The sequence below is a fragment of the Crocodylus porosus genome, unplaced genomic scaffold (assembly GCF_001723895.1).
Source record: "Crocodylus porosus isolate Cpor-Errol unplaced genomic scaffold, CroPor_comp1, whole genome shotgun sequence".
NCBI classification, from domain to species: domain Eukaryota; kingdom Metazoa; phylum Chordata; order Crocodylia; family Crocodylidae; genus Crocodylus; species Crocodylus porosus.
The window spans coordinates 14,941,185-14,965,316 of record NW_017728932.1 but is presented as its reverse complement, the minus strand read 5'-3'; the positions used below and the strand labels follow the sequence as shown (position 1 = coordinate 14,965,316).

At 50.2% G+C, this 24,132-nt stretch overlaps 1 protein-coding gene across 1 annotated transcript in view; it reads left to right on the top strand.

Moving 5' to 3' along the window:
* Positions 1 to 1,486: 1,486 nt before the first annotated feature.
* Positions 1,487 to 24,132, top strand: part of YPEL2 (yippee like 2) — a 37,317-nt gene continuing 14,671 nt past the window's right edge. Inside the window, exons 1-2 of the mRNA XM_019545698.1 lie at positions 1,487 to 1,565; positions 13,506 to 13,815. Of these exons, the coding sequence (XP_019401243.1) occupies positions 13,699 to 13,815 (117 nt within the window). The 5' untranslated portion in view covers positions 1,487 to 1,565; positions 13,506 to 13,698. The remainder of the gene's footprint in view (positions 1,566 to 13,505; positions 13,816 to 24,132) is intronic.

Genomic DNA, 24,132 nt, shown 5'->3' with positions numbered 1-24,132 from the left:
GATTTTCAAAGGAGCCTACATGATTTAGGTTGCCTCAAATCCCGCTGAGATGCAAAAGGAACGATTCGGTGCTCGACCCCTGGCCTGGATGCGTAAACACGGAGCGTGCTGTACACCATTATAGGCACTTATACCAAATGCGCCTTGGTTACTGCTGCCAGTAGTTGTGTGCAAAATTGGACTGAGATGACAATAGGAAAGGAACGAGCCAGTATCTTGACTAAGTTATTTTGCCGTGATCAGTTCCTCCTCCTTCCTGGAGTAGAAGCTGTAATCTTGCATTAGAAAATACCACCTCTTTAACTTCCCCAACCATTCGCATTTTTAGAAAAGAAATCTCTGCAGAAAATCTTTGGGAAAACTAGGCAGACAAGGTTCTTTGGACAAATCTGGTATCTTTTTTTATTAGACCAACTTAAATAATTGGAGAAATTCTTCTTTGCAAGCTTTCGGGTCACTTTTGGGAAAACTAGGTGCCTGCACCACCAGGAGAGAGCAACTCCTCTGTTGCTGCCCTTTTGAAAAAAGGAAGCACGAGATGTACCGGGAACCCAAGCAAACTGCACGTTGGCTGTCGGGAGCAACTGAAGTAGACATTCAGGCACGTTCTGTTTTTTTTTGTCATAGATTAAAACTCATGTTTCAGACCTTGCTGGCTGGCAGCGTTCTGCAGTGCAGCTGAGACTCACACTCTTCCTATTTAGTTTGAGCACCAGGGGAAGTCTCTGTAACCACAGGAGAGCTTCATCTGTGAAAGGAGAGCTTCTCGGAGCGGGGGAGGGAATTGTTTGTGCCTTGGAGGAGACAGAGGGGTCTGGTGGGGTATGGCTCAAACCTGGTCGGGGAGCCGAGATTTCTGGCGCACTTTGGCTGTGCCTCTTTTTGCGCGGAGGGGCAATAACGAGACCTCCCAGGCTTCATCCAGGCCTGGGAGGCTGGTGGAGGGGAAGCTGCAGTTTGCAAGCCAAGCAGCAAGTCCCATGCACAGGGCACATAGGCTGGGGTGAAAGTAGCCAGGGGCCTGCATCCCTTCCGAGGCTTGCAGGCAGCCCAGGCCAGGCGTGTACCCATGCACCCCTTACCCGCCCTTAGCCCCAGGGGCTCGGGTGCAGGCCCCTTGGCCCCCACGCTGCCTGGGCTCCAGCAGCAGGCGTCGCGGCCCCTTTAAGAGGAAACGCATCTGTTTGTTATCCTCCCTCCCCGCTCCCATGCTGGCAGCCCCAGCGCCGTGCTCATTGGCTGCCCGCCGCCCAGCTGTTGTCTGCGCCCCGCAACCTACCCCCGGCTGGGAGGGGGCGGGGCCCCGCGCCGCCTTCCCCGACGCGATTGGCTGTCGGGGAAATGGGCTGCGGCTGAAGCTGGCCAACCGGCGGCGTGTTGCTGGGGCTCGGCGGGCGCGAATTGGCGCAGGCCCGTGGCAGTCAGCGCCAGCAGGGTAGGCTGAGGCGGTATAAGAAGAGGCGGCAGGCCGCGGGGAGGCGGAGGCGCTGCAGAGCTGCCGGGCGACGAGGAGCTCCGCCTCACGCGCGGCCCCGCTCCGTCTGCCGCGCCCGGGCTCGGGGCAAGTAAGTGTAGTCCCGCGCCGGGCGGCGGAGCACAGTGGTGTGGGGGTGGAGGAGGCTCCCTCACGGGGCTCCGGGGGGGCCGCGCCGGGCGGAGCCTCGGGCCATGTGACCGCGCTGTTTACCAACACGGCCGGGCCGCAGCGCCCTGAGGGGGACCAGGCCCCTTCTCCCTCCCCAGCACGGGCCCGCTCGGGTGTGCCTCATGCCTCCAAAACCCCAGTCCTCTCCCGGGGGTGAGGGTGTGAGGAAAAGGTCCTCTCTTTTTTGTTTTTTAATATGTGGAAATAGTAAAAAAAAAAAAAAATCACGAGCCCCAGCACTTGAGGCGTCTGCGTGCCCCTCCCCCAGGACCCCTCCTGGTCGCGTCGCCGACGGTGCCTTGCCTGGGTGTTTTGGTTTTTTGACAGCGCGCGTCGGAGTGGGGGGGACGGGGACGCGGCTCCTCGGCTCCCTTGTGTCTCGGAGGAAGTTGCGGGCCGTCCCGCCGGGCTGGTCCAATCCTCCCCACGTCCCTGGCGTTCCCTCCATCCCAAAGGCGAGGCGCGCGGCAGTCCCCTCCAGCCTGTCCGCGCAGCACCCAGCAGCTGCGCTGTCGAACCGGAGCTGAAAAGCGTGTTTGCAGCGAGGTGTTCTGGCCTCTGCGGTTTCAGTGAGGGGGGAAAGAAGCACTGTCTAGATGTCCTTTGCTTCACGCTCCTTTCTTCCCCTTTGAAGCCCTGTGCACGGGCCCTTTGGGTGCGTTCCTGCTGCTTTTGTTGTTTTACAGCTATGGGGGGGAAGGAAAAATAAAAAATTAAATGGGTCCTGTGCTTTTAAAGGCTTCAGGTAGGAGCGGTCTCCCCTCCGAGCCATGGGCAGCGAGACTGGCTTCTTTGGCATTAGGTTTCCTTGGGTTTTGGGAGGGGCCAGACCCTCAGCTGTGGTTTTAAATCGGGGATGCCTCTGAAATTGGTGGGAACGCGCAGACTCACGCACCCTTTGGCCATGTGCTGCCCTTCCTTTTAAAAGGAGGAAACTTGGTAGCCTGTTTTGTGGTTGAAGGTAAAGAAAAGTTTCCTGATGAACACAGACCTGTCAGTGTGAGTGGAGCGTATGTCCCGGTTGTAGGCCCACGTTGGCAACTCCAACGGGACAAGCAAGCCTTTCCTCAGCAGCGTCTTGCTTGCTCTGCACTTGTAACATAGCTCATACTTTCTGGTTTTGAACCCCTCTGCCTTATGTGCCGACAGCCAGTCTAGCCTGAGAGTTAGGCTGGTTGCCTGCTGGTGCTGGATATGGGTCTCTTTTTCAGCAGCTGGGAGTGACTTCCTCCCAGAAAGTCCACCTGTCATCTGACTGGCTGTGCCACTTTTGTGTCTGCAGGAAATAACAATTAATGATGCTTATTTCTCCCACATCTTCCACCTGACAATCGGGTGGCACTTAACAAACATGAATTAAGTCTCGTTGCTGCATCCCTGTGATGTAGGTAAATAACTATTATCCCGATTTTACTCATGGTTAAACTAGTGACAGAGCCACGGTTTGCTTAATGCCTTGCAGTCCGGAGCAGATATGGATATGAAACCCAGACATCTGCCTTCCAATTTTCTCTTCTGCCTAGTCCACACTCCTTGGCAGCGATCCATTTTATGCAGTATGCCATCTGGGGTTATCGGCACTTGGAGAAGCAGAGGTGGGATGTTCTGCTGACTCATGAGTGTGTGAGGTTTTTCGGTTTTCTTTGCTGTGATGGTAATGATTTCTTTAAGTGCAAGCTATTCCTGTCAAACCAAACGCGCATCACTGAAGAAGCCAAAGCCAGCCAGGTTTGCATTTGCCCTTCAGAGCGGTTTTCATCAGCTGTACATAATGGAGATAATAACTGTTACCTATGTCATAGGGGTATTTGTACGCCTTAATCTATTAATGAGCCTCAGATAAAGGATTTTACAGAAGTTGCAGAGTATACGTACTATTGGCTTACGTTGGTATCTTAGCAGCTCCTTAATATGAAGAATTGCTTTTGAGTTAAGCAAACTAATTTTCTTTTCGTCATAGATCACCAGAATGTGAAGTGCTGGGGAATGAGACTTGACTTTACTAAAGGTACAGCCTATAGACCATCACCTAGATAAACAGATTGCTCTCCTATAATGCTTCTAAGATTTTACTTGATACTCCTGCTAATTTTCACACGCTCAAATTGAGAAGGTGGTCCTTTTAATAGGTAGATAATTGAGCATCTTGAGGTGTTATGGTCCGAGAACAAAAATAATTAACGTTACCAGCACTTGATATCCAGGTGCAGCTTGCACTGCTACAGTTAAATGCACTTGAGTGAATGGGATGCAGACCTCTGTCAAATAAAATATTCTCACTTCTCCTGGTTTGCATTGCTATTGACTTTGTCATGAGAAGCACAGGCCCTGCATGGCTCAACAGTATACTGGAGGATTTAGATAAAATAGATCTAGGTGACGGGTTCAGTCAATCTGTAAGTAAAGACCGAGAAACTATATCCAGCACCATGAAGATGGGGTTAATAACCACTTACGGGGAGGAAAAAGTCTGAAAATCCCAGGAACTCCCAAATGCTCGCAATTGGATCAGGAACCAAAAGAAGACAAAATGCGAGTCAGTTCACATACCTTGGCAGTAATGTATGAGCCAGTGGGTATATCCAGAAGGAAGCAATGACATGGATTGGCAGGACAGCAACTGAGTGTACCAGCTCAAATGCAGTTTCATCATAGAAAGTGTACAGCTTGATGACTAGGTTCCATACCTAAAACTCCAGTGTGTTTCTTCCACCCGAACGTCTGGACTGCTAGCTTGCACGTACGCGTAAGGCGTGGAGCAAATGCCCAAGCAAATACCCAAATTGCAAGCAAATACCCAAGGAAAAGGCTGGCTATTCCATAGAATGCATTTCTGTGAAACACAGAGAGATCTGTCAGTTGAGCTTCTCCCTGTCTCCAAGGTTTATCCAGGAAAGGAGGCGTTTTTGGGATGGGTGTTACGAGTGAAGTTGTAGCATCTCCCATGACAAGAGAAGGCTGAAAGGCAATCTTGTGGCTGCATACAAACTCAATGCGGGGGGTCAGCAGGGAATAGGGGACACTCTGTTTACCAGGGCGCCTCTTAGGGTTACCAGAAATAATAGCCACAAACTGAAGGAGAACAGATTTAGATTGGACATAAGGAAGAAATTGTTTATGGTAAGGGTTGCTAAAATATGGAATGGGCTTCCAAGGGAGGTGGTGCTTTCCCCCTACCTTGGAGATGTTCAGGAAGAGATTAGGCAGGCATCTGGCTGGGGTTACTTAACCTCAGCGCTCTTTGCTGCCTGGAGCAGGGGGTTGGACCCAGTGATCTACCAGGTCCCATCTGACTCTAGAAATCTATGAGTCTATGACAGTTGTGCTGTGGGGGCAGCAAAGCGAACAGGTAAAAAGGTGTGATGGGGAGGAATCCTTCCTTCAAACTGGGAAATTAAAAAACTCATGGGATTAAACAGTGAAGACCCAGGCTAGCCAAGAAGAATGGGCCCTGTCTGCCGTAAGTGACATCTGACTGCACGGGTAGGATTTAGGCAATGGAGCAGTAGAGAGGAACACAGTAGAAATGGAACAAGGGATAAGCAGTTCTTCCTTTGTGCAAGTCATGATACAGGTAGGTAGCCAGATCCTGGGGTGGGCCCTTTGTCCCCTCTGATCCTGACTGATCTGTATCGTAGTTTGTCTTGTCCTGTCCCTCCCATGTTCCAGTGACAGCTTGAACATGCGATTTGCCTCGGCAGGAAGATGCATGAGGAATAAGGAATTGCATCTTATTACTGCTCATTTATGCTGCTGCCATTATCTCACTGCAGCCCATTGTGTATATTTAACCAGATCCCATTAGGGCCTGGTATCACACTTCTCGGGCTGTCGGAGAGAGTTTTTCTTAAATGTGCCGGGAAAATGGAGCCTTTTGTGAAATTAGTTTGGCTTGCAATTCACTGTTTATTTGCAGCCCAAGTGGGCTTTGCTGGTAGGAGCAAAATCAAGTGCTGATTTGTTTCAAATCCCTGCTCCTGCTCCTCTTTAGCTTGTTCAGTTTTCTCCTGCAGTCTGACAGCCCACACTGGTGTCTGTCTCAACCGGCTATTGAATTGTGTGCTCAGTTGGGATGAAAAGGAGCTGCGAAGCAAAGGTGGGCCTCGCTCAACAATAATGCTTTCCTGCTGTGCGTTACCAGTAGCACAGACTCATCTGCATTGCGAGGATGCTACTGCCAGCCAGCTCCTTGGAGACGGGAATCTTTGGGTAAAAGGATGCATCTTGCAGCCCTTATGTGACTAAGGCAGCAAGGTCTGGCCCAAAGGAGACAAGAGACTGTAGGCTTGTCTGGTGTGCTGACTTCTCTCCATCTTGTCAGGTCCTTTGTTCTTAGATTAAGTTGTGGGAGGGGAGTTTAACTCCTTTAGGTTCAGTACAATGGCAGCATCAAAATGCAACCTGATGATTGCATTTCTTTCTAGAGCGCAGTGACACAGGGAAAGGGAGGCTTCTGAATAGGGCACTTTCTGGTCCACGAAGGAGGTGGGTTCAGCTTCTGGGCTCAGATTTATAAGGCTAGAAGAAACCATTGCCATAATGTGGTCTGGGCTCCTTTCTGTTGCAAACTCCCTGCCTGACCTTGAGTAAGGCACTTAGTGCTCTGTGCCTCAGTTTCCCTACATGTCAAATGAAAGTAGCACTGTCTCCCAGGCATGCATTGAACATTAGTTGATGTCTGTGAAGTGTTCAGGTAGAAGGCTCTATGGTCACTGTCCTAACACCCAAATTTTACAATGAGAGTACTATACCTCCCTGCCTGATTGCTGTTGTTTTACAGGGCACTATCAGTAGCTTTAGCCTCAGAATGTGATTACCATCAATAATTGTAGAAAACTGTGCGCATGTGACACACACACGCGCGCACACACACGTAATGCTTAAGTATGTATACATAAAAGGGTAATCACTTAAAATAGGAATAATGTAGTAGTTAATTGCCGATAGTTACAAGCCACTTATTAGTGTTTGCGCCCAAAAGTTTGAAATTTGAAAGTTTGCCAAAAAAAAAAATCTAGTTAGTCTAATAAAAGATATCATCTCTACCATGAATCCTGAATGCTTTAAGCCATTTATTAGTTTCTCTAAAACCTGTTAAAGTAGATTTTTAATAACTAGTAACATAACTGCCGTCTCTAACATGCTTGTCACATTCATTAACCCCTCCTAAATGTTTCCTTTTAACATGAATTTATCTTTAATTCCCTTAATTTCAGGGGCTTGGATTTTAGGTCTTGACTGATATGCAAGTGCAACAGAACCAAAACTGCCTATAAACCAAAGTGAAACTGGCCAGCCTGCTCTTATCTCCTAACCTAGTTGATAAGCAGAGAGTAGAGCAACTGTGCGTGGTCATGCAGATCTTGCTTGTTTTTCATGTCTGGCTTTCATTTCAACAACCTCAGAGCTGTGAATCAAGGGAATAAGATTAATATGTTAAACAGCACAAAACAGGTTGTGTTCTCTCTTAATAGATCAGTGTCTGTCCCTTTTACACTTTTATTTCACTGTGTTGTAATGTCCAGACAAACCACTTCTTCCAGAAGACCTGAATAGCTGGAGTGTCTGCCCAGGCTTGGTTTGATGGGAAGGTCTGTGATGCTTCATGGACTGACACACTGCCTGCCCTGTAACACATACTTTAAAACATGATTAATATAATTGCAATGATGGATTTAGTACTGATAGCTGCTCAGCAAAATAATCATCACTATTGTTTTTCCTGTTACACTGGCTGTGGCATGTGGAGCACGGCAGGTGCAGCATGCCTGGCGTTGTGCCTTCACAGGGCCTTAATGATTCAGGGAGTCTTTAATTGCTATTTTGTCCAGCCCCTTGTAGTGCCACCTAGTGGTTATGTAGCAAAACCAGTAATTGCTGTAAATAATCTGGGTTGAGACAACACTTTTTAATCCCAGGATCTCCGAGCCCTGTGCAGAGATGAGGAGTAATATCCCCAGTGCACAGATGGGAGAACTGAGGCCCAGAGCAACAAAAAAGATGTTTGAGAGGGGTAAGCAGTTTGTCAGGAGGTGGGTAGAGTGCCTGCCTGCCTCGCACTTTTTGACTTCATTACACGTGCTTGCAGTTATGCAGATCTAGCGAGGGTTTGCATCTACCCCTTCCCACCCCTGCCACTCCCTGCTTCCCATGAGAGAAGGCAGCCCCTGGGAAAGGGTACAGCTGTCTCAGGCAGCAGCAAGGACTGATTGATCGATTGAGAAGAAGGTACTGATGGGCTTCATGGATATCCCCATCCTGTTTTAACTTGAGGGCTGGGGGATGCCCAGAGCTGGAGGGTAAAGGAGTAAGAGGGCCTGCTTCTATACCCAGACTCTTATACTCAGTCCTTTTGATGGCTTTCCCAGCTGCCTGTGCTGAAGTCTGAGCTCATCTTGGAGCCTTTCACAATCTTAATTCCTGCCTTGGCTTCTCCCATGATAAAGGAGGCCATTCCAGTTCTATCTGGAACCACTGAGACTACCAAAGCTGCTCCCCAGCTCTCCCGCAATCGTGAACTGTTATCACTGGCTTGAACAGAACCGAGCAGGAGGAGGTGTTCCTAATTTCTAGGCACAGAAAAATCGGTGCTTCAGTTCCATGTTTCTCTCTTGCTTCCAAAACTTTGGAGCATCTCTAGCTCCCGCCACGTTCTTTGGGGGTGCTCGGGCTCGGCATCTCTGTGAAGTTGGCAGTAAAGTGATTTGCCCACAGCCTTGGTGGCAGGCTCTGGTGAGGCTGGGAACTGAGCCCAAATTTTTGAGAATCCTGCACTAGGAGGCTGTCCCATGCACAAGCCACCATGCATGCCCCAGCACTGGAAGAGTTTCCCTTCTGAGTGCACCCTTCTGTGCTGTGGCTGAGCAGGAGCTGTCCTCAAGCACTTTGAGTTAGCTGTGAGAACCCATATGCAGCCTTGACTCTTACAGTTTGTCACCCTGATGAAAGAGAGCTGCTAGGGTGACCTCCATCAAGCAAGTCCACCGTGTATTCATGCCAGGAAACACCAAAGAGTAGAGTCTGGGGTTCTCTCGGCAGCTGGGTTGTTCACAATGCTCTGTGTTCAACTTTGGAAGCGTTTGCTTTTAGAAAATATTGAAGCTGTTCCTCACCATTTTCATCTTTTGAAATGCATCTTCCTGCTGCGTTTGCTGTTTCTGAATGACAGGGAAAGGTGTTGACCTCTTAACCACAAAAACCTCAAGTTTGATGGGAAACGAGTTCAGTTGGATTGGTTTTGATTTTTTGTGTGGCTATCATGGCTTGTGGGTGGGGAGACGGGCATCTGAGTTATCCAGTGTGTACCCAAAAGGGTACAAGTGTTTGGGACTGACCACTGCTCTTTTTCCCCATGCTGTCTTTTCCTGCATTTCCCACGTTGCTGATCAACCTCACAGGCCTCTAGAGAGGTGGATGGAAGGAGGGGGTTGAAAACTGGCCAGAGGAACTCTTGACTACGCATATCAAAGCCTGCTTGAAATAAAAGATGACAGCTGCAAGGAGATTGGCCATTAACCGATAATTTCTGCAGGGTGTCCCTAAAAGGGATGTATGTGATATTCCTCTCCCCCATGCTCCAGGGCTCCTCTGGTGGCTGCTCTTGGACTGGCTCCAGGATTTTTCCCTTCCTAAATCCAGCTATTCCAGTATCCTCTAAAAGTCCCAACTCCAGTGACACCAGTGAGCCCATCCCAGAGGTAAATTTGGCCTGTACCAGCTTATAGAAAGGATGTAGACTCATGGATACGGCCTCAGCCTGATGGAGTGGCACTGAGCCTCCTGCTGGTGACAGCTATATGTTTGCTTCTAATTGTATTTGTATTGATGTTAAAATAATAAAATATAAATATTACATAAAACAAAACAGTAAAGGATCCTTAATCCTTTCCCCTCCCCCTTGCTCCAAGGAGAAGTTGCTGGAATGGAGACCACCCAATAGCTGCTATGGTCAATGGCTCCAGTGGTGGAGACGAAGTGTGTGGTGCTGTAGAGCTGGCTGGTGATGCAGGACTTTGTCTCTGCCCATCAGTGGAGTGAATGGGGCTGCTGTAAGGCACTGTGAACCATGCTTGTGGTTGTCTCAAGGGCGGAAAAGAGCACTGGCTCTGGGTGATTGCAGATTGGGAACAGTGCTGGGGGGTGGGCAGGGGAGACTTCTATAAGAAGATGGGCTGTTAAGAATAAGGGGCTGCCGTTATGGTCAGAGCAGAAGCGGGGACAGTTTGAATGGCAGCTTGGCTGTAGATTGCCACCAGAGATCCTGACTGTTTGCGTATGTGCCATATTGATCCCTTTCTCTTTGCCCAGTATCGGAAGATGTGTTCATATCTGGATCTTAAAATATCTACCCCTATTAGCCACACTTATCGAGTCCCTGCATTGCTATCCTTCTCGGCTTTATTCAGAAGAGCTGTTTAAAAACTATTTTCCCCTCCTAGCAGAATGCAGTAAATCTTACAATGGAGAGAGAAAGAGACCATTGATAACTCCCGTTCCTTCTAGTCTGTGCTTAGGCATTAGTTCGCATGGGTAAAGTCTTGGGCGTCTTGGATGCATTGTGAAGACTGGCCAGTTAACGCTCATGTAGCATGTTGGTGTGAAGAGCTGTATAAGTCAGGGGTGTTTTTATTCCCCCTTAAATTAACTTGATTTCAGCGGCCCCTCTTGGTTCTTACTGTGGCTCCAACATGCTGTTGCTCAGTGACCCTGAGCAGGAGGAGCAGGTTGATGACAAAGGGGGATTATTGTGGTATTGTTCCCTCTGGGCTTTGTCTAGGCATCCTTTATGCAGCTGTTTGGCTGAGATGCTGGCTGCTGGCTGTCATCCCCCCCTCCCGCCCCCGTCACGCCATAGCACAAAGCTGGTGTTGCTCATGTGAGACAGGCAGAGATATGGTCTGAATTTGCTCTAGGGTATGGAAAAAGAGGCACAGCTGCCCACCTTGTGCACTCCCCTCCTGTCCTGCAGGAGAGAAGCAAGCGAGAAAATCATAGTCTCTGTAAAAGGTGCAGTTTTAAGGCAGTTGGTTCGAACTGGCTGTGCAAGCCTTGGCCCGCAGGTAAAGTACTTGCTAGACTCTTCTCGTTCCTTTTTCCTGTGGCTGGTCTTTCCCCTGTAATTTTCTCCTTTTTTGTCAGGGTTTGGTCCTTTGCCTTGGAATCCAGTTGCATTTGGCCTGAGCAAGAGCACATTTCGTCTTCTGTTTCCCTGCACTTGGATGGCAAGGTGCATGGCTCACGCATTCCAGGCCCGGGGCTCTGTTACGAGGGGATATTGGATGTCCAGCACTGAATCAAGAGCTTGGAATTTAGGGCTGGATCTGTTGTCTTGTGACCAGGGAGGTTGGCGCTCAGTGCAGGAAAGCTGGGATATGTTGCACTTCCTTGCATCAAATAAATAGGGGAGGAAAGCAGACTAGCTTCCTTCCATTCTCCTAGCTTCTTGCAGCCTTTAAGGTCCAAACATTTTCAAGCCCCTGAACACTTCTCACCTGCGAGAGTCTTGTTCTCCAGTGTGTGCCTGCGTTCCCATCCGCTCCTCTGATTCTGCCCACGCTGCGCTGATGACTGAAGTTTGCAGCTCTGGCTACGCAGGCAGCAGAGATGTCTGCAGAGCTGCCATCAGCCTCATGCAACTTCTGGTAGACCGCTGGGAGCTGGATTGGGTCCCAGGGCACTTGAAAGCCATGTTTCAGTGTCAGGGCGATTCTCACTAAGCCTGATTGGAAGAGACTGATCTGATTAGTTAATGTTCACGGAGTGCTCGGGGGATAAAAAGTGCCATGTAAGTGCTGAGCATCATGGTGGTGATAGATGTGCCTTCTCAGCAGATTGCAGGGTGAATAAGAAGTCTGTCGCTCACTCCCACTCTTGTGGCAGTTTTTGTCCTGAGGGGCCTGCCTCCTAGAGAGGAAGTGGAAATGTTTCCCAGAGCAGGAGAGGAAGCTAGGTTCCTGCCTTGTTGCTAATACCTGCCAGCTGCCTCAAACCTAGGAATTTGTGAATCCTATAGCCCACTATGCTACATATATTGCATTTGGCATGCATCAGTCAGCTCTGGATACCTCCCCTTCCACACGCATGGTGCTCACTGGGAAAATGCCTTGTCTTCTGAGTAAGATTCAGGAGGTAGCATTTTCAGAAGTGCCCTGGTAATTTAGGCACAAAGTCCCTTTTTCAGCAGCTCTGCAGATGCATTGGATCCCCAGGGCTTGCCTAGTTTTAAAAACCTTAGGCATGTATGTGACTTCAGGAATTTTGCAAGTCTAGCCCGGTCTTCTGTGTGTGAGCTCTGCAGAGGGTGTTTAGGGTGACTGGAAGTGAATCTGCATGGCAAGCTGCTGAACGCCTTTCCCAATTCACTTCTCATTGCCCCGCTGCAGTGTCCTGCTGCAGTCCGGCACCTGCACCAGCCAGGAGTGCAGAGAACACGGGCTCATCCGTGCTGGGTGCTCGCTTGCTTTTTTCAGTGCTGTCCCCAAGGCGCCACCTCTGCTGCCTGAAATAGGCTTGTGACTTCCCAATGTGCTGTGCAGACAGTTCACTCTTTTCACAAGCAAGAGGGACACAGCTGCCTAGAACAGTTCGGAGCCAACACCCCTCTGTGTGCCATACTCCCCACCTCACTAGGCGGCTGCTGTTCTGATACAGCCCATCCCATGGAGCAGGACCAGCCCCAGGGACCACCACACTGAGCCATAGTAGTAGCTCCGTATAAGGCCAGCTTGGGTGGCCATGCTAAGGTGGAATATCCTCACTGATGTTATAGGTGGGTCTCCTGGAAGCATGCGCCAGGTCTTGAGCCTTTCCATTTTGTTAGCTCAGGAATTTCCATTCCAAATCGGTTCATTCTGAAGAATTAGGGAGATTGGGGGGGGAGGGCACGTGCAGTATTTGGTACACAGTTCAGAACCTGAATCTGCACTGTCACATCCTTCAAAGAAGGGAAAAGCCTCCTGGGAAGAGCGGCCAGACTCCACAACTAATTCCCAGAACACATGCCAAGTTTTGGGCAGGGGCTGCTGCTTTTACACCAGTGGGCTGTTTCCTCTGTCCAGCAAAGTAAAGGAACCATTTCCATACAAGACATATAGGCATCTTAGAGCTTTAGGTTTCTGCTGGAAGATCTGAGCTGCAGCGTTAAGCCAGTTCCATCGAATGCGTGGGGTAGCAGAGAATGCCCTGTGACGATGAGACATTTAACTCCTAGTCAAGTCTGGCTGCGGCCACTGTCGGGTGTCTCAGGGTGAAGGAACTTGCATGTCTAGAGATGCTTCTAGCTTTGGAACTCAAGGCAGGTTGTGAAGGGGGGCCCTATCTGTGACCCTCGGTTTACGTGTCTGGGAACTGGGCCCAGAAGACAGGAAGGACCATTGGGTGGCTAGAGCCTTTTCCCAGGCTGTGAGGGGACTGGATTTCAACTCCTTCCTTTTCCATGTGTCACCTGTGGTAGGTCACTTAGTTTGTGCTTTCGTTCCCAGTCTGTAATGCAGAGATAATCATCGTCCCTGAGCCCCCAGCAGGTATGACGACAAACCCCTGAAAGATTGAGGCACTTAGCTTGTTAGCAGGCGTCATAAAAGCACCTTGGATAGAGTGAAGCATAGAAAGGAGTGAGCTGACCCAGGTGTGACAACAAGTCGGTGGCAAAGATGGGAACAAGACTCAGTGCTTTTCCTCTACCCACCTGCCCCCACTCCCTCCAGGAGAATCAGTGGGCACTGGGAGTCCTGAGTCCTCTTTGGTCTCTTGCTGTAGTAACAGCCCGTCGTCCAAACTGGAGTGGGAGGCCGCTGGCGGGGAGTCTAGCCAGCACAATGCCCAGTATGAATGCTACTGATGCATACTGTTGTCTCCCCAGGTCTGCGTGGCCCTGCTCTCCTCCCACCGGAATCTCTTCCTCTGCCGCCATCAGCTGCGTGTGGAGCCTGCCCCACACCATCCCCTGCCAAACCACGGCCTTTACCTGCGTCTTCCGGTGTTTCCCGTGCGACCCTTCCTGCGGGAGTGCCTCCTGGGCCACCCCGGAGTTCACGCAGCACTCGGTGGCTCCAATGGTGAAGATGACGAGGTCCAAGACTTTCCAGGCATACCTGCCTTCCTGCCACAGGACCTACAGCTGCATTCACTGCAGGGCTCATCTGGCCAATCACGATGAACTCATTTCCAAGGTATGTGTGGCCCCTGCTCGCCACAGGCGTTCCATGGGGCTCCTGTAGCATTCCCCAAGCTGGGTGCTAGGACTGCCACTAGATGCAGGCTCCCTTCTTCTGGTGCATGGAAATGCCTGGCTTTCTGGCTCCCGGGCACGTGCTTTGGAACTAAGTCCTAGTCTGATAGATTGAGTTGAGAGCCATGGGTTCGTTTTCTTTGTGGCATGGGTTCTCCTGCTGTGACCTGGGAAGCGCTTGCTGGTGGTCTGGGTTCTCCGTCTTGCTTCTAGCCACCAAACTGCCTTTATCACTGGCTAGTCACAGTGTTGCCTTGTCATGCAAGCATGTGCCTAAGTGACAACAGGGATGTGGCATGTTAGGGAATGGGCAGGGAGGCGCTTACTTGGAGATCTCTGTTAGGGTGTAGTCCCTGGCATGAATATTGTTCGGCCTTTTGCTGGTTTGGAAAGAGGCAGTTTTTCGAGGTTCTGCTGCCTTGGTGTTCAGATTGCTGTAGCTTTGCAGTGCTCTGCTGTCTTGGAAGAGTGGCTGTGGGGCACAGAAAAACAGTGGGCCAAGAGAAGGGCTCCAAACAGCTGGGATGTCTCATTCTGCTCTTCTTACAGGGGGGAAGAGACCTTTTGGATCAGCTGAATTTAAGCACTAAGGAGTAAGAACATTGGGTGTAGAGTTGGCCTAAGGGGCATCTTTCTGAGGTGGGAAAGATGCTGCTGGAGTGGCCTTCTGAGCCTGCTGTGTGGGATAAGGTCAGGCATCAGGTTCCTAAGTCTGGGTTGATGCTGGGGCTGCAAAGCCTGTTCAGCTCAGAAAGCTTGCCTCCAGGAAAGGCAGCCAGGCTGCAAAGCTAGTAAACTGAGCAGGGAGAGAAAACTGCACAGAGGAGCCCTTGGGGCAGAGGGTTGGGAGGAATCTGCCAAGACAGGCACTGGGAGAAAGGGCAGCACTTGGAAATGCTTGAGGCTAGACCTTGTAGGTGGGTCCTCTTGCTCGCTCACCAGGGCGACCTGCCTTGGCAGTGCCATCCTTGAGGGCCTGCAGCTGTCTTCTTCCTGGAGGAAGCTAGAACCCAGACTGGACAACTCCAGCAGGAAGTCAGGGTTTTAGCTCCCTCTTCCCTCTGACACAGCAGGTCCTTAGCATGGAAGGACATGGGGTGAGGCCTAGGCATAACTCTCTCCTGCATGACTTTCTCTCATCACCTGTCTGTCCTTGTCCTAGTCCCCTCTTCTGTGCCGTGTAGCTGGGCAGCTTTGCAGGGAGCAGTTTCAGGCAAAGCTGATGCGGGGTGCTGATTTCATTGTGCAGCATTAATAAAAACCCAAGTCCGGGAAGGTGGGGTAGGGAGGTTGCCCTGCTCCTTTCTCTTTCCCCTGAGAATCCCTCCCTGGATCTGTATTGCAAATCTTTGTCTAAGATGGCTGCACTGGCAGCTCTGGCTCTGGGGCCTAGCAGGGTCTTAAGCCCACAAGGTGTTTTGGTTTGCTGTGGATTTGTATTGCAGCAGTGTCTTGGACCTCCAGCACAGACCACTTCTGGACCATGTCCAAACCCCATGCAAAAAAGATGGTCTGTGTCCAAAGAGCTGAGAGGCCGAGTGCCACCTTCTCCCAGTTTGGATCCAAGCTCCCTCCCCTCCTCCCAGACCCTTTACAGCCCAGCTGTCCCACACATAGGCTTGCCTCTGAAACCTGAGCGGTGGAACTGTGCTGTAGGTTTCCCTTGTGCAAGCCCAGCTAGGTGCAAGAAAGTAACCAACAGTAGCAGAAAGTGACTATGGGTAATGTGAGGAACCCTTTGATCCTAATTACTCAGCCATAGAAATTCCTGAAAGAGAGAGAGAGAGAGGTTTCCTGTCTGATTTGGGATCCGATAAGATTGCTTTAACCACAGCCACCCATGTGACTCCAGTGCTGGGAACTTCCTCCACCCCCTTAAAAATAGGCTTCTTCTGTACCAGCAGGGTGGTGGGTTCGGGCTTAGAGGAATTAATTCCTTTTGCCCTAAATTGCACAGAACCCACAGGGGAGCCGTGTGCAGATTTGGATGCTATGAACTTCTAGCTCCTTTGGAGAGCTGCACATTGCAGCATTGGCTGGCATTGTCCGCCAAAGCCCCAGCTGGAGTTGAATCTCAGTATTGTTCTGCTTCAATCCAGAATTTATTTCCTCTTCATCTCCCAGTTCTCCCCTTTCCCCTTCAACACCAGTGTTTGCTTAATCTGGTTTTGCAGTGCATTGCCAGAACTGGGGCTCACAAGTGCTTTGACAAGCCAGGCTTGTTTAAAAACAGAAACCTTTCAAATTTAAGGTGGGCTGAAGGTTTCTTAATCAGCAAGTGCTATTTAAAGGGCCAGGATCGATGCAGATGCTTTTAGCAAACAGTGGAGCTGTTACATGAAACGAGTTGCTGAAATGTTGCCTGTTTACTTGGCCTTTTATTTGATGTGGCCAGAGGCAGAAAGTGATTTTGGCTAGTGTCTGACTTGTAATAGGAACCCTACAGTGGGTTTAATTGTCTGGCCAAGAAAGTTCTTATTCACTCAGGAAATAAAAGGTGACCAGGTAAATTGGGTGGGGGGCGGGACTAGCTTCCTTTGTGTTCCTTGGGTGTCTTGGTTAACATGAGTGGGGGTCCTATGCGTCTAATTCTCTTGTTCCCTCCTAGCCATGCTCCATTTAAACACATGCCAAACTTAACACGGGCTTCAGTTTCATTATTTTTTCTGATGCTGAGAGCAGGCAAAGCACGGGACTGAGACTCAAGAGAGCTGCACTCTGTCTCCAGCTCTGCAACAGACTTCTGGCGTGACCTTGGGCAAAGCTCTTGATTTTTCTGTCCTTCGTTTGCCTCACCTCTGAAATAGAAGCGGTGATACTTTTATCGGTCTCATCTGGTTAGCCAGTGCACCCTGCAAGGCAGACACAGCCTCTTATCAGGTGTTTCTCCGGTAGGGTCCAAACCCTAATTGGAGCTTCCAGATGCTATTGTAAGGCCTATAACAGTCATGCCATACAGCTACAGTGTAGAAAGCCCAACTGAAAGTTTAGCTGTGGCTAAGGAGGAAAGTGTATCTGGTGTTACATAGATCTCCTCCCCAGATATACACAGTTTTATAGTGTTTTGTATAAGGATCTGAAAACATGGTTCTGACACGTGACCCAGTGGTGGGAAGACCTGTCTCTAGGGGGGAACTCATTGAAACAGGACAGCTCCCAGGCTGTCCCGTGGTGATCTTGGGGCTCTGAGCTACAGGGTGGACCTCAGCACTGTGCTGCTTTCTGTCGGACTCCACAACAGAGCACTGGTGGGATCCCTTTTTCTGTCACGGTTCATTTGCATCTGGTGTCTGGCGTTATGCAGATCAAAAGCGAGAGCACCAGCATACCGAGCCAAACAGAGCAATAATCCAGCAGAAATGTGCTTGGTTATGGAAACATTTCGGGAATGTCTCGTGGGCTTCCTACAGCTGCTTTTTCATGAGCCGTTGTAATCCTAGCACTCAGTAGTAGCCAGCAAAATCTTGTGTGAAGTTGGCTGAAGAGTTGCTCAAAGAGATCTTTGATCTTTGTATCGGACCCTTTTTCTTGTGTATATAGACATGGGTATGGGCCTGTGCTGGCTGCTCAACTGGAGCAATGAATCATTCGGAAGGAAAGATTTAGGGGTAGCTGTCTGACTTTGGCATGTGTGATTGGGCTGCAGAAGGAACTGTCCTGTACTAGGACTCAAGATTGTGCATGCTTTTATATAGGAGCACTGGCAGCTATAGCGCTGGGTTTGCTGGTCAGATGCCCCTGGCATGTTAGAGAGACCAACCTCATACTATGCCACGCTCCAAGGATCACACGAGTATGGGAAATACGGTACCCATTTCCACGCACATCTTGGATGAATTCAAGTACCTGGATTTGTGAATGAAACTAGGACTGGGTAGATCCATCCAGTCCCTGCCGTAAGCAAGTCAAGTCGAGAGGAGCTTACATACTAGTCACGCAGGGCTGGTCTCTGCACTCACAACTTAGACTTCCCAGTCTTCTCTGCTGGGTCCCTTGTTCTCAGGACAGCAACAAAAAGGAGCACATCTCTTTTGATAGGCGGGCAGGCTTTGTGTTGAACTGCCCTCTGTGCTTTTCTCACCGTGGAGGGGAGAGGAGCTGTAGATGGGCAACCTGATTTCTATGCCAGAATTGCGCTGTCTGGAGCACTCAGCAGGCAGGAAGCACAGACAGACTTGAGGCTTCTCCTCTTGTGCTCTTGTTTTGGAGAAAAAAAAACAACTGGCCTAAGAACTTCACATGCTGGTCCATACAATGCAGGTTCTTCCCCCTTACTCCATACCATAGTATCCGAGTGCTCTGCAAATCCAGGAGCAACTTTGACAGGATCTGCACCAACCCATGTAAAGAAAAGAACAGGATGTGCTCTGCTGGTGTTGGGGGAAAGCTAGGGGCAGTCTCCCAGGGGAGTGAAGGAAGGTTATAGGGAAGCGGCACGCTTCAGTGCACATTGCAGCTTGCAAAGGGGAGGGGAGCAGTTTTGGGAGTGTGTTGTACCAGACCAGAGGGTCTGCAGAAGGAGCCTTGCTACTGGCCTGCCTGGTGCTGTGGTTTTGTGCTGTGCTCTCTGAGGTTTTTTTCCTTCCTTTTTAACATTTGGAGCATGCATCAGATAACACCGTGCATCACAGCAGCAGCAGCACTCTGTGGCAGGCATGGCGAGCGGCTCTGCTGAATACCTCAGTGAGCAGGCAGGTAACACCCCAGCTAGCTTATTTTCATGGAAGACAGCAGCTGCTTCCAGACGGTCCTCTGCTTGCCTCCATGCTGCAGCAGGAGTTCTCCAGGATGGAGCTTTCTGGAATTCACTCTGTGTGTGAGTGCATTTGAGTGCCAGGCAACAGGGAGAGAAGTCTGCAAGGGAGGTTTAGATTAGCTGTTGGGAAGAATTTCCTGACTGTGAGGGGGCTGAGCACTGAAACAGATTCCCAAAGAGTCTCAGTCATTGGTACTTTTTTAGTGCAGGTTGGACAAATCCTAGTGCAGGCTGTTCCCACCTCAGCCAGAGGCTAGGTGCTCTGAATGTACCAGAAATCCAGCTATTGGCTTCCTGGATACAGTAACCTAGACACTTGCACCTTTTAATTTATTCAGGGGTAGATCCCAGTCTCGCTGAAGTCAGTGCCTTACCTCTGGCTTCAGCGAACTTGGGAATGGGCCCATAATGCCCGTGTCATCTTGGTTCAGACCAGCAATGGACTCTAAACAAGTGAGGGGAATAATGGCCTGCATGGCAGAAACCAAAGGCTTCATGTGAGCCATCTGCTCTCTCCTGATCTCATGGCACTGGCAGGTTTTCCTTCCTGATGCAACCAGCTGCCCCTGAGCACTCTTACCCTGGGGAGCGGAGAAGATCAACGAGGGAGTATCTCTCAGGGGCACAACTGGAAATTGTGTGGTGCTATCAGGTGAAGAAACTGGAAAAATAAGTATCGGCACAAAGCCAACTGGTCGCTTATTCTCCTTCCACTAGTGCAAAACAAGGCCCTGTCCCTTTCTGCAGGGCTGAGGAGTGGGATTTAGGATCAAGCTGTAGACTGATGTTTTAAGGCCAGGAAGGACTGAAGGATCACCCTGTCCACCTCCTTGCGTGTCATGGAACTTATAAGCCCCCCCCAAGTTTCACAGTTTTTGGTTGTTTCTTTTTACCATTTTTAGTTGTCGTGTTCATGTTTCATCCTGGTCTCCAACTCTGATTTCATCCCTAATCATTATAGTCGGATGTTATCTGGAGCTCTGCTCTTAACTGTCAGTCTTCCAGGAGCCCAGACTGTGAGTAATGAGGAGGGAGCCAGTTAGTGCTCTAGAAAGTCATTGTTCTTTGAGCCTGGTTTTCTGTGACAAACTTAGAAGGGTTTTTGTGAAGGAGGGACCCAGAAGTGTGCGACTTTCAAGTCATTCTGTATGAGCCAGGTGGGTCTCTCTCTAGTTCTGAGCTGGACAGGAGAAAGGAGAATAAAGTGAACAATTTGAGGCCTCTTCCTGGAACCACCTGAACGTGAGACCTGAGCTGAGTACTAAATGTCGCTAATAACTGTTGTCCTGCACAGCTGGAGGGCTCCAGAGACTGTAATCTTCCATCAGCCTAATCCTGCAAGTGGCCAAGCTCCATCAGTTCCCAAGACCTCAGTGAGACATGGAGGCACTCAGGATCACAGTGATTATTTATTCAGCTCCTGGTTGTTTGATCGGAAGAGCCCTGGGTAATGTGTATTTCCCTGGGTAATTGTGTTTATACAGCAATTAAACGCTCTGTGAATCTCCAGCATTTCATACTGCTCAAGACAGGGACTGATGGAGTAAATCCAGAATAATTTAAAATGACCAGGATTTAGGGGTGGGAGGGGGGTGGGGGCGGACTTTTTTTCTGACCTGCCGTTTTCTTTACGGAAATAACTCTCCCATGATCTGCCGCTTTCTCTGCCTGAGAATTAATGGTTTGGGCATAAATAAAATATTGCTCCCATTTATTTTCCAGGGAGCTGCCAGGGCCGAAGGGCGGTGAATCATCCCTGTGTTTTTGCTGCATCTGCTGCAGACCCTGAGCGAGTGGGGCATGGAGCCACGCACATCAGAAAGTGGGTGGGTGGGGCACTTGCTGCTTTCTGTGCCATGAAGAGATGCGTGCTGGCATGAGATGGGGAGGGCTTGCCAAAAGCAGTGTTTTAGCAATTATTCATGGCAACTTTTGTTTATACCTAAGTCTGTGCCCCAGGGTGGGGGGTGTCTCGCTGCCCTAACACTGAGCCGCCAATCACCATGATGCAGGAAATGGATTATGGCGCTGTTTTTCCCACCTCGTCTCATTCCTGATCCTGATCTGGGTACCATGACCTGCCACCAAGACAAGGAAGTGCTTTGGCTTTGCTGATCCATTCCTCTCTGGCCTGCAGTGGGCAGGTCTCTGAGCAGCCTGGCTTGCAGTACCCTGCATGTTGCTGATGGTGGGTGGGGAGTGACTTTAGCTGCTGTGAGCCCTGCAAGGTGCCTCAGCTGCTGCTGCTCCAGCGGAGGATCGGTCTTGCAAAACTCCTCTGGCAGGTGAGCAAAAACTGGCAGGAGCTGAGCACAGATGCAAAGGGCCACTCCCTGCTGTTCCCTTCTCTCCAAGTATGCTGTGTGCTTGTGTCTCCATCCCCACTGCCCACAGTTACAGAGGGGGCTAAGGCAGAGGTCCTGTCATCCCTGAGAGCTGTCATTTCGGCTTTCCAGGGAGCTCTGCCTGATACGAACAGTGCTGGTTAGAAACAGCTGGAGAGAAGCTGGCTGCCAGGACCGGAAGGCCAGACTCCTGTGTGGGACGCCCTTGATCCTCAAGTCAGAGCATCGCAGTAAGGCTTTAGTGGGAGCACTCCTAACCCCTTGCTTTTCAATAGGAGGGGGTATAAAAGCAGAGACATCCCAATAGGTTGAACAAGGGGAGCTGTTCTGTTGCTCCTCTTCCCTGCCTGAGGAGGTTGCTGTCCTGGCTCCATGTCCATCCCATTTCCTGGCAGAGGGGCATCTTCCCTTCTTGCCACCCATGGAACAGCTCCAGGGTTTGCTGAAGAGCTGATCCTTGCCATCATTGTGAGTATGACATTGTGTTTCTTGTTAACTTCCTGGTTGTACTCACAAAATTTGGTGCTGCACTGATACTGTGCAGGCAGGCATTATTATGGCCCTAATTAAATAACTGCATTAGGACTTTCCATTATCCATGCCAGTTTGGTCCTCTGTTTGCCTCTGATCTATAGTGAAGCAGTCAGTAGCATGGGAAATGGGCCCTGCCCCCACTCCCCAGCCTTTGATAGTTGCACAGTGAGAGCCAGTGCCAACCCACAGGGAAACGGTGACACTCGCAATGGAAACAGAGCAGCAGCTGCTGCCATGCTTGCAGCCACGCCAAAAGAAAAGGCATTTTTCATTCCTCTCTGTGGCAGGGAAGAAGCAGCTGAGCCTTCTGGGGGGTTGGGTTTGTCCAGATCCTTCCCCATAAGTAAATAATAGTGCTGCTACTAATAAAGTGCCTTTTCAAAGTGCCCTTTGAGCCGTCTGGTGCTGCAGTCCCTGCCTTGGGCGCCGATGGCTAGAAACTCTTGACTGCTTGCAGCTCCATCAGCTTCCCGGGGACTGGGGTGCCCTAGTCCCCAGGTACTGGGCAAGTGACTGAAGTCCACGGCATGGCTTGATGCAGGAGGTGCTTTACTGAGGCTGGTCAGTACACAGCTGTCCTCACAGAGTGCACCGCGCGCACTTGGGGCGTACTTCCGTCAGCATAAAAAGAATGGGCCGTGCAAGAATGGCCTTGAATCCCCTGAGCTGGCTGGGGCTGCCCTGGGCCAAATTCCCATCCCACCCACAACGCTGGAGTTATGGCTTTGCGTGGGGAGCTGGACTCTCAGCTGCCTGCGTAGAGCATCGAGACGGAGCTCAGAGCCGCTGCCTTCTCCTTCCTGTCTATGTATGCAGCATTGTTTTGAAGGATACTGGGCTCACAGCTGTCCTGCTTTCTGTGCCACTGGTGTTCCCAGGGTGCTGAGAGCCTCTCCTTTCCCTCGGGGAGCAAGGGGGAGGGGGCATAGCACTGCCACCTCAAGGCACTCAAAGCCCACAAACCCAGGCACCAAAGTCACCAAGTCTATGCAATAGTAAATATGGGGCCTTTTGCCTTTGCCTTCTGGTCTTTGCGTATTTGCGTTATCCCTGCACCAGCCTCGGGGCCAGAAATGTACTTTTCTTAAATAATAGATAGAAGCTGAGATTGTACAGCAGTCACGCACCCCTGGTAGCCTGCAGCTTTTGTAACCAGCCTGAACTGGGTGAGACTCTTGATAAAATCATGAGTGGGCAGTACTGCGCTCGAGCTGAGCGTGAGCCTGCTGGGTGACTCCCTGCTTGCTTGGAGGATGGGGCGAGTCGGAGCTGCGCACTAAATGGTCATTAGCACTTTGCTGTCTCCCCAGTTACTGAGGTTTGCTCTTCACCCTGTTTCTTTGGCTACGAACGAGCCTTCGGGAGTCCTGTGTCCCCTGATGCGAATGCCAGACATAGGAACTGATTTGGTGATGGGAAAATTTCTCCTGTGTGCTGGCCCTCCAGTCATTTATACAGCCTGTCTGCCCAAGAGCCAAACACCCCCAGCCACAGTGGGTGTGAGAGCCTGCCCAGCAAGCTGGACAGGGCAGCATTTCACAATTCGCCACCCATCTTATCAGCACCTGCACAGCTCCGTTTGTTTCTTGTCTCTCTTGGCAACACTTTTGGCATGGAGATGTTGCTGGGGACAGTGTGTTGTTAAGGCATTTTCTCACAAGTAATGCAACTCCTTTCCCCTCCCTCATACTCCTGAAAGTGGTCAGACATCCAGCCATTGCTGCCAGCTCTTGTGATTTTTATCATGCACCTTGTAACAATGGTTTGTCTTTGAGCCTTGGCTCAGGTGAAGAGAAGAGAATTTCAACTTCCTTTGGTTTGTTTTTTAAGGAAGCCACGAAGCTGTCCTGATTCCAGAGACCAACACAAACCTTCAAACCTCAGAAGGCAAATTAAAAACAAGAAAGAATTGGGGTTTTATATATCGCCCCCTCCCCTCCATCTTAGTATTTTTAGAAACATTCTCCAGATACCCGGTAGGTTGGACACAGGACTTTTGACCATTTGGGTTTGGCAGTAACATGACTGAAAAGCTGCTGGATAGAGACCAGTGCAGTCCTAATAGGGTCTGAGACAGGATTTCCCAAAGGACTTCAATCTTTAAGTTAGGAGATTTGGAGGTTTCTGGTTGTGTTTTTCCTTGTGGTAGAATGAGAAGAGGAATTCAGATCCCACTTATGAGAAATGATTCCTCTGGTGGAAGCAATGCAGGTCTGCCTGAGTGTGGCATAGACCCCGTACTGCTGACAAGTGGGAGTCTCCTTCAGTGAGGGCTGGTATAAGGGCTGAGGTGGCCCTTGATTGTCTCTGCTGTTCCTGTCCAGCTCACCTGGCTGAGAAATCAGCTTAGCTACACTTGCGGGAAGCAGACTTATTTTTTTTTTCTTAGTCTCCTGACAGATGTCACAGGAGACCTGCCTTTGTCTGACACAGCAGGAATTGGCTCCCTCGGTGTGGAACGAGTGCCACTAATAGCCTGGCAGCTCCATGCACATGTGGCCAGACCTTTTGTGCTGTTGCTGGCCTCTGCCGCTCCCCACCTATCCTGTGCAGGGAAAGTGCTGAGATTGTTCCTGTTAGCACAAAAGGTGCTTATCAGCAGGATGATTTTCCCCAGCTGTTC